A 10,686-nucleotide genomic window follows, 5' to 3' on the forward strand; every position below is an offset into this window, starting at 1 on the left:
TGTGTATGAGAGTGGGATGGGGGCTTTGCTATTCTAAGCACTTTATCCTGTGATTTCCCTGCTAGTTGGCCTCACTTTCTTTGCACTCAAACCTAGGAATCAGTGGCTATGTCGAAACTGCATATCTGGTGATGCTTAACGCTTAGTGGGGGGTTGCTTAGCTCCTACATCGCATCCTTATCCCCAAGGGAATGACTCAGTCTTCTGCATCTAACAGACCAGTCCTACTGACTGCATTGTGTGAATCCTTGATCTGCCAAGTCTTCAATGGGATGCTTAGGAGGAAACTAACTTTAGTTCTTGCTCTGAATCTGGATGTGTCGATGAAACCTTTAATATCACAGTTTAAAATGTATAATGAACGAAAACAACAACAAACATCTATTTTTAAACTGCACTTTCTCCAAATAACACAAGTGTTTTCCTTGTATCTATTTAGTGGCTGTTCTGCCCTGCTTGTTAATTGGGTTTCGCTTTTAATTTTGGATGGGTAATTAGAAACGTCTAGCTGTTTGTGTTTCTCACTTTTCAAGAGCTTCGGAGGTTGACATAACTTGATAAGATTGGGAATTGCAGAGTGTCAGACAGAGCATGAAATCTCAGGGGGGGGGGGGTGCAAGGTTAGGAGAGACAAGACAAATGGAATAGATCTGTATACTTAAAGACATCAGCAAATAGAGAGTTTCGGTGTAAAAGTGACTGCACTGATTGATCACACACTCCATGCATAGAATGCCATGTTTACTGGCAATCAGTGATATCTGTGTACTCTGTCTAATGAACAAGCCATGGATTGAATTTTTTTGACACCCGTTTCTTTGCAAGAACATCACTATGTTCTAAAACCAAATACACAGATTGCTACATAGGAAAATTCCAATTTTGTTTTATTATTATTATTGTTCAACCATAATTTATTTACAAATACACTTTATAACTTTATATACATTGGACATTTACATGGTAAAAAAGTACAAAACTATATATTTAAATGAATTTATATTTAACTTGCCATGTTTTGAAAATATAAAATTGAATCAGAAAATAAAAACCGAGAACAAAAAATCTTATTGTGAAGAGCAAGGACCTTGGACTGATAAAGCTTCGATATGATTAAAAAAAAACGACAGATAGTCTCAAGAAACAACGACTGTCTCTGATCATTAAAGGGAAAATAAGATTTCCCATTTGCATCCACATAGTCCTTGTTGGTGCCACTTGCCAAGTGTTCAAGTAGCCACATAAACAGAAGTATCACCAAAAAAAAGAAAAAGAAAAAAAGAAAAAGTGGCCATTTAAAGATAGACTCCCATGAAGCTTATCAGTAGAGATAGATTGATTGCAGATTATCTTGGTCAGTCAAGATTCCTTGTAAACAAAAACCCCAAAAGGATGTATGTACAAGACTGAAGATACAACCCAATAAATAAACATACTGTAACTGACATGCAAATGTGATACAGTAAAAGAAAAAAAAAACCTCTAAAACAGGAATGGGCAAAGTTTTGTCAACCAATAATTGGTAAACTACCATTTCCAGTGCTGCCCTGAAATGTAGTCCATCAACTACTCTGCTGCAGAACTTTGCAGTACCCACCATGTAACATCAGTGTATGAAGTGGACAGTAATGGTCAGTTATAAGGAATGGAATTACAAGGAAAGAAATGAATTTTACAAGCAAAGGTATATCACAATAAATAACACTGCTCTCCCTTTGACGAATATATTTCTTCAAAACAAGGTGTACAGTCAAACAAACATTTTTATGTATAAATTATAAAACATGACACAGTATAAATAAATGTCTACCAATCTCAACTATATGTATACTTTTTTTCCTCAAAATAAATAAGCATACACCTATTTACAGTATGGACATCAATCCTTTGCCCAAAAGGCTGCTCCAACAGTTTACCGGTGGACTGAAGATAAAGGGAAGCTGTAGTCTGGGTCATCATCTTCCTCTTCTTCCTCCGTATCTTCATTAATGGCTATATAGGGGAATATAGGGGAGCTGTTGTTTAAATAAGGACAACAACAGCGCAGAAGCTCAGTGCATTATATTTTTTTTTTTTTTGCTCTCTGCACAGCCAGAAAACAGCGTTGCATTGTACGTGACCTTGCAGTGGATGCATTTGGGCATCGACTTTTAATTAATACTTTTATTTTTTTTATTAATCTATGAAGTCTTAAAATGCAGAAAGTTCTGAAGAACCCATTGGATCAGGTATTTTATTTTGAAAGTTCCTGTAAATCAGACAGAAAGGGTTCTGGTGTTCTAGGTGTACTGCTTCTGTCCTCAGAGTTAGTAGCGGCCGCTGCGCAAAAAACAGGGACGGTTCTACCGGTGGAAAAGTCTCATGGAGTTAGGTCTCACATCAGAGGGTTAATGAAGCATTCAGCGAAGCACACAAGAAGCAAAATTAGCAAAAATAGAAGGGGGAAAAAAAGATATTCTCAGGCAACCCCCTTGTAAATAGTTAATATCGGTTTTTTTTTGTTCTTGCACAAGAGGCAAATAATAGTCTTGCCAGGCAGCTTCCCAGCTAGCAATGGAGCACGTTAAATAGCAATTGTGCTGGTATCCAATTCTCTCTAGTCTTCATTACGGAGGGGTTGCCTTTAGAAATCTTAGATTTGATATTTTTTTTTTGGTTTGGTTTGCAGAAAAAGTCACTTACAGTTGCAAGATCCGTTGTGTTTGACTTCTAAAAGTACACCCAAAGAGCAGGCAGCCTGCTTCATTGCGCACTCGCTTGGATAGGTGGCGTTATCACTGGCGCAAACTGCCTCGTCCGACTTGCTGTCTGCGCAGTTTTCGTCACACACGGCGCAGCGTCCTCTGCCCACTTTACTGTCCCAGAGGCACTTCTTTCCAACGCTGCACTGGATGTCATCGCACGACTTGGCCTCTGTGAATGGCAACCACACATCAGATACCTATCTTTACAATGGCAATGTAACATAATGCAATGAGGCAGGAGAGTATTCATGTATTACTAACAGTCTTTGATTTGTGTCTATCTATCTATCTATCTATCTATCTATCTAGCTATCGATCTATTTATCATCTATCTCTATATATACATACACATTGTTGTAATCATCTTACAATATCAATTATCTTGTGTCATCAGATTTACACGGGAATCTGCACACTCCAGTGCTTATGGAGGGGTCTTGGCCAATTTATTTCGGAAATATTAATAGTAATACAAAGTGGTTCTCAGTGTAAATGTCACTTTTTCATTGGACAAAGAGGAGAGGTTCTGAAATCAACCCTCCTGTCTCATCCAGTAGAGCGCAGGATGCTCCATAATAAAGTACCCAACTTTAAGTGACGCCAACTTAAATGGTAAATCATGTACCAGGCCTGAGCTGCTGGTAGCCTCCAGCAAGTTGGAAGACAACAGTATGCAGTGACAGGGGGAAGGGGGGATTGGGGGGGGGGGGGGGGGGTCTGTCTATTCATGAACCAGTGAAAAGTGTGGAGAAAAAGACTGATGGCAACCAATCAGCATTTTCCTTACATTTTATAGAATGTACTTGGTAAAGGCTTCCTTCAAAGCTGATTGGTTGTTATGGATGACTTCTTCACTGGTCGTTTTCTTCACGCTTTTCACGGCTTCATGAATAGAGCCCTTAAAGTCTGACAATAGTTACAGACTCAAGTATATAGTTTGGAAAACGTTATATACGTTTCCAAGAAACCAGTTAATGAATGAATTGATAGATCCATTGACAGACACTTCAGACTACAGAAGGTGTTAATGGGCTGCAGGTAAGATACTTACTTATGCATTTTCCCTCGTACGCCAAACCAATGGACCTGCCCAGTAGGCAGGTCGCCTTCCTAAAGTGACAAGCGCTGGCATAGGTGATTCCATCATTGCCGCAGAGATATTGCTCAGAGGAGGTGGGTTCCTGGCAGTTCCTATGGCAGGTCACACAATAGGCATTGTTGGTCTGATCCACCACACAGGTGGAGGTGCCAGGGCACAAGACATCTCTGCATGTCTCTGAAATAAACACAGGGAGGGTAGACAGCGATCAGTAACAGCTCCAGTGAAAGGCATCACTACTCACAGCAGAACATTCACATTGCTTATTTACGCAAAGAGAGCAGGTCATGGTAGATTTCTTTAGTATGTATTTAGGGGTTGACGTGTCTCCGGCCATCCCTCCATGCCCGTGGGTAAATAATGCACATAGGTGGCAGGATCTAGGACATACTTTTGCATTTGCCTTGGTACTGCACATCCAGCTCTGGGAGTCCTTTACATTTGGCCTTGAGTAGGGCGCATTCGTCCTTGTAGGTTTTCCCATCCAAGCCGCACACTGGGCCTTTCCACGTGATGTTGGAGCAGTCTGGGGCGCACACGCATCTTGGCTTATTTTTCTTGTTCATTTTACATTTCTTCCCATGTCCACAGTCCACGTTTTCACATGTCTCTGTGGGCAGATAGACACACTGTCAGCCAGGAGTCAGAGTGCATTACAACAGTGGGCAATGTATTAATATTAGGACCAATTTATTTATTTATTTATGTTGCCAAAATAAACCATAAAAGTTACTAAATGACTGCAAAAAAAGTGTGCTCCAATAACTAATTCAGCACAAATGACCTACAAGGAGGGAACACGAGCTCTTCCAGAAATCTGCTCAAAATTGAGTGCAGATGTCGCTTTCACTACTTTAATAACCCCCCCCCCCCCCCCCCCCCGTGGAAACTAACACTTAATAATCAACTCTAGGTGGCCACAATCTGCAAACTACAGTCCACACTAGGGGATCCCAGGTACTGTGTGTGTGTGTGTGTGTGTGTGTATATATATATATATATATATATATATATATATATATATATAATGTGTGTGTGTTTGTGTGTGTGTGTGTTTGTGTGTAATACAGAACAGCTTGCAGAATGATGTATCCCTAATGGCTGTGGTGAGATCTATGGGAAACAGATCCCCTCCCACACCCCACTCCAATAATGTACACAGACATCACCGTTATATGAAACCATTGTGAGACTTTGTAAGAGCAAACTAGAAGAATAGCTCCAATAACAACATGAATCAACAAATGATTGATAGATGTAGGTTACAGATATATATCGTCCTCTCTCTCTCTGTCTACTTTTACATGAACAATTATCATATGCCAATAACAACAACACAATAACACATATATTAATGGTACTACACACAATGCCTCAGTGTGGCCATGCCCCTCGTGTACCTTTGCAGGGTATGCAGTGCGGTGCACCACCGTTGAATATCATCCATTTGAACAGGGTGCTGTTGGGTACATCTTCTTCAGTCCAGGAGGTGCCCAACCTGCCAGTCTTGCAGCACTCCTCTTTGCTCAGTTCAGTCCTGTAGAGCACCTGGCACCGTCCATTCCTGGATTGCTGAAGCCAACAGTTCCCAGCTGTAAGACACAGGGCCACAGCCACATCAGTGCCACTAAACGTTGACCCACACAAGACACGTGTTCCCTGCACCCACTTCCACTAGACTGTTTACTTATATTTGTCCTGGTCCATAAGCCCCGGGTAGTAAGGTAACACCAGTCTGCCCTCAGCCACACAGCACAGTGCAGTTGGGGTGACCCCCCCCCCCCCCCTGGAGGCAGCAGCCTCTCATTGCGCAGCGCAAGCAGCCCTGAAATGGTTAACCTGCAACCCCTTACACCACAGACTGCCCACAATAAACCAGTGCATGTCTGCATTTCTCCCAGTATCATGTGCGTCAGATCTAGGTGTCTGTATTATAATTTGTGCCATTATGTTGCAATCTGAGTGGGATTCAGAACATTTGACGGTGTTACTACATTGTTTCGAAATATCCGACTCCTGCAGTCTAGCTGGATACTTTCTTCATAAGCAAAGTAACTTATCAAAGCCAACACAGCAGTAAAAACAGCTTGTAACGTACAGAAACTACAACAGACATAGCGATAACTGCGCAGCTGATGCGTCAGTGCAAAGATACGACGCAGATCGGAGTCTCCCAATGCTCCATTGCTAAAACCTCAGCGACTGCTCTGCTAGAATCTGTCTCTCTCACGGGCTCCAAACTCCTTCACAAATGGAAACAAACTTTTCTTTTAATCCCAATGAAAACCATCACAGAACAGCTGGACGCAGAATATCCACTTTGCAAACTTTGCAACAAAACGCGACGCAATTTCTGTGCGTCTGCAGAATCGCAAAACCGATTAAAGGTATTTTGTGGTTCTTTTGTGCTCCGATTAAAAAAATCCAGTTCCCTGTCCTACTATACATAATAATCAAAGTCGTAGTAGCAGCAGTAGTAATAATAATAAAAAATAAAATCAAAATAATAATAATAATAATAATAATAATAATAATAATTAAAAAAAATCAAAATAATAATAATAATAATAAATAATAAAATGCTAAAACATAAAAGAAATATGACTTTTCTGCTTACCCTGGACAGTGTGATCTTCCATGAGATGACACAGAGAGATAGTGAGAAGTAATAGCAAGCTCGGGCGATTTAACATATTCAGTCCAGACACAGAAGGGACAATCTCAAGTGGAGAGGACGTGATAGTGTAGCAGACACAGGACTGAGGGCTCTGCTGCCTATGATCGCACTATTGAATGAACGTCAGGGCTATGCAGTCTCTCTTTAAATCTATAAGGGGGTCTTAGCTGTCTGCGGTGGGCGGTCTCCTAATGTGTGTGTGTGTGTTTGGGGGTGGGGATCTTTTTTTTCTTTAAAAGAAATTCACAGTGAATCAGGTGACATTTTATACCTTCTGCGAACCCCCCCCTTTTTTATTTTGCAAATATCTGGGGGTTACCTAGATGCAATAGATAGACAGAAGGGACTCCTTGTAGTAATACCATGCAGGGAAACACTGAAACTCCAGCAGCAGCAGCAGCAGCAGCAGGCAGAGGAGGAGAAGACACAGTATCCACTTGTAGGGGACTCTTCTGCTAAAGTTTGTAGAATTGGAGTCTGTCTTTCTCAGCAGGTTCTTATTTGTCTTTGAGTTCTGGTCTTCCTGCACGGGACTCAGGCAGATCTAGGTGCTGCTATCGTTGGACTCAGGTTGGTGCAGGTAGAGTTGGACTCTGGCAGGTCTAGGTGCTGCTATCGTTGGACTCAGGTTGGTGCAGGTAGAGTTGAACTCTGGCAGGTCTAGGTGCTGCTATCGTTGGACTCAGGTTGGTGCAGGTAGAGTTGGACTCTGGCAGGTCTAGGTGCTGCTATCGTTGGACTCAGGTTGGTGCAGGTAGAGTTGGACTCTGGCAGGTCTAGGTGCTGCTATCGTTGGACTCAGGTTGGTGCAGGTAGAGTTGGACTCAGGCTGGTCTAGGTGCTGCTATCGTTGGACTCAGGTTGGTGCAGGTAGAGTTGGACTCAGGCTGGTCTAGGTGCTGCCATGATTGGGGTGAAGCTCCTGAATAAGGGATCTATATACTGACATCCACATTAAACAGTAGTGTGTGCAGCACTCATGTAGCTGGGACTTGTCACGGACACATAAAAAGCTTGCTACCTATGGGTATTACCCCATTGAATATCTATGCCACTGACAGTCTTGAGTATGTGGGCAGGAATGGGCGACGTAGGCGGTGTCCTCCCAGAGTGGCAGAGATTGCCCTATCGATAATGAACTTCTATAGGACCAGTATATAGAGCACAGTCTGGCATTCTTCCCTTGTAAGTTGGCGGACTCTCATTTGTAACATTTTTTGGCACAGCTGAATGAAACTGAGTAGGCGATATATTTCCTTTTATACAAAACGATTTACTGAACGCAAAATGGTGATTGTGGATTGAAAAGCTGCCCTTTCACTCTCCCTGTCTGTCTATTCTTTGCCCCAGAGGACAAGAGACACTGAAATATGCAGACTGAATTCCTGGACACTGGCCGGTCACTGGTCCCTTACACATCTTCCCCTTACCCCCTTTCACTGCAAATAACTCAGTGATAACAGATTTTTTTCCACCAACTGCAGGAGATAGTACTAATCTTTTCATAAAAGATCCCATTACAATGGGATCTGTCTGAGCGCACTATAATACATCCCGAAGTCCAGGCGTGCTAATATTAGAAGACAGTTGTTTGGGTGCCTCTCATTAGGCTGCTCTGTGAGGCTGGCACAAAGCGCTGCTGCACCACCTGCAGGCACACATTAAATCAGACTGGTAAATGATTGACCCCACTACACCCCCCTCTTATCGCTCGCTCTCTCTCTCTCTTTTTTTTAAAAAACTTCTGGGGGCATTTTGATCACTTTACAAAGCTTCATCAACTTCTTTCTGCTTCTCTCCACCCCTAACATTTGCAGGACACATACAAGGTGGTGTAGTGCCCTCTAATGGCAGACGGCGATTTTAATTAATAGCAAGACGTTCAAAAAGTCTAAATACACGAGTGTTTAATGTCTCACTCACTCGCTCACTCACTTACACCTTCTCTCCTCTTTTTCCCTCCCATTTCGCTCTCCTTTATTCTCTTCTCAGTTCCTTTACCCACTATTCTCTCTCGCCTTCAATTTATTCTCTCTCCTTCACTCCATGGGGCACATTTATCAATAAATATTTGCGGCATGTTCCCTGAAAACACCCTCTTCGGGGGTTAGCCACAAATATTTAGAATCACCTAAATGTATTTAGGAGGGACAGCAGCAGATACCTCCTTTACCTGCTGCGTTCCCACCATTCCCACCGGCAGCCGCATCCCCATAGGTGTCTATGCTGTAGCGGATTTTGTGAGGCACGTGCCTAGGGGCGGCACTTGCTCGGGGGTGGCACACCTGGCTGATATTGCAACCTTTATCTCTCTCTCTCTCTCTCTTTCTCTCTACACATATATACATATATATATATATATATATATATATATCTATATATACATATACACATATATCTATATATACATATATATATATATATATAGGGGTGTAGTATGGTATGCCGGCGCTCGGGCTCCCGGCGACCAGCATACCGGCGCCGGGAGCCCGACCGCCGGCATACCGACAGCGTGGCGAGCGCAAAGGAGCCCCTTGCGGGCTCGCTGCGCTCGCCACGCTACGGGCACGGTGGCGCGCTACGCGCGCCACACTATTTTATTCTCCCTCCAGGGGGGTCGTGGACGCCCACGAGGGAGAATAGTTGTCGGTATGCCGGGTGTCTGGATTCCAGCACCGGTATACTGTGCGCCGGGATCCCGACATTCGGCATACAGAAGACCACCCATATATATATATATATATATATATATATATATATATATATAGATATATAGATATATATATATATACAGTATATAGTATGTATATAGAAAGGTCCTGAGGAAGGGGCAGGAGCCCCGAAATGTTACATTGACACAATAAACACTTTTTGGTGAGATTTGCTTGTATATATGCCTTCATTTCGAGTTGATCGCTCGCTAGCTACTTTTTGCAACCGTGCAAACGTATAGTCGTCGCCCACAGGGGAGTGTATTTTCGTTTAGCAAGTGTGTGATCGCATGTGCAGCCATGCGGGATGAAAACTTTTTTTGCAGTTTCTGAGTAGGTCTGGACTTACTCAGCCCTTGCGATCACTTCAGTGTGTCTGGTCCCGGAATTGACGTCAGACGCCCGCCCTGCAAACACCTGGACATGCCTGCGTTTCCCTTACCACTCCCAGAAAATGGTCAGTTGACACCCATAAACGCCCTCTTCCTGTCAATCTCCATGCGATCGGCTGTGCGAATGGATTATTCGCTAGAAGCATTGCACAGCAATGATGCTGTTTGTACCCGAATGATGCGCGTTGCCATTGCGGTGCATACGCATGCGCAGTTTTGCCGTTTTTTTTACCTGATCGCTGCACAGCGAAAATTGGCAGTGTGCGATCAACTCGGAATGACCCCCATAGTCTCCAGAGTGCCGCTTCCCTCCAAATGCTGCATATGTAGGGATCCAATAATGTGCCTAGGGGCGGTCTGACCCCTAAATTCGGCCCTGTGTCTATGATGTATGCGATGCTGTCACATTCATCAATTTCTGGAATGAGAAGCATTGGTCCCCGCAGGTACCGCCACCCGCTACAGCCTATGGGCTACACACGGTAAATGCAGTCGGTAAAACCCTCCCCGGAAATGGCTGCTGTACATGTGTGGTCAGCAGTAGCCCCACTTCCCCACTGAGTACATTGCAGGGACTGGCTCCTTTTAGAGCCCATGTCCCTGTAGGTGCTTCTTGATACATTCAGCCGAAGTAATCGCATTCTGCAAAGCAATACGTCCAGATTCCATTGCAACTTCGTTTAAAAATAAATAGGCCCCTATCTCCCTTACTCTGTCTTCTTTAGGGGCCCATTTATCAATTATCACTTTTGCATTGCAATCTGGGTGTGATATTAGTGCCCCAAATCACATTGTACTGTGCATTTATACCAGGCGGATGTAATAAAGAGCACACATGCAGGGACAGGGACTCCGGAGGAGCCATTCCCTGCATTGTGTTCAGGGCCAGACTGGCCATCTGGCACTTCTGGCAAATGCCAGAAGGGCCGATGGCCACGCGGGCCGGTCCAGCGCTCACTGAGACACGCTGCCGCTCAGTCCGGCGGCAGCGTGTCTCAGCTGTCAGGGGAGGAGAGCGCGCCAGCGCCGCTATGTCTGGCGGCGTATAGTGGGCTTCAAACCA

At 43.7% G+C, this 10,686-nt stretch overlaps 1 protein-coding gene across 1 annotated transcript; it reads right to left on the reverse strand.

Annotated features, from left to right (window-relative positions):
- Positions 1-1,113: 1,113 nt before the first annotated feature.
- Positions 1,114-7,540, reverse strand: FST (follistatin). Its single transcript, XM_063962039.1, has 6 exons — positions 6,461-7,540; positions 5,244-5,435; positions 4,235-4,453; positions 3,796-4,020; positions 2,683-2,913; positions 1,114-1,992 (listed from the first exon to the last, which is right to left on the reverse strand). Exons 1-6 carry the CDS (start codon positions 6,534-6,536, stop codon positions 1,913-1,915), a joined length of 1,023 nt encoding a protein of 340 aa, XP_063818109.1. The 5' UTR covers positions 6,537-7,540; the 3' UTR covers positions 1,114-1,912.
- Positions 7,541-10,686: the final 3,146 nt, after the last annotated feature.

The sequence above is a fragment of the Pseudophryne corroboree genome, chromosome 1, assembly GCF_028390025.1.
Source record: "Pseudophryne corroboree isolate aPseCor3 chromosome 1, aPseCor3.hap2, whole genome shotgun sequence".
Lineage (NCBI taxonomy): Eukaryota > Metazoa > Chordata > Amphibia > Anura > Myobatrachidae > Pseudophryne > Pseudophryne corroboree.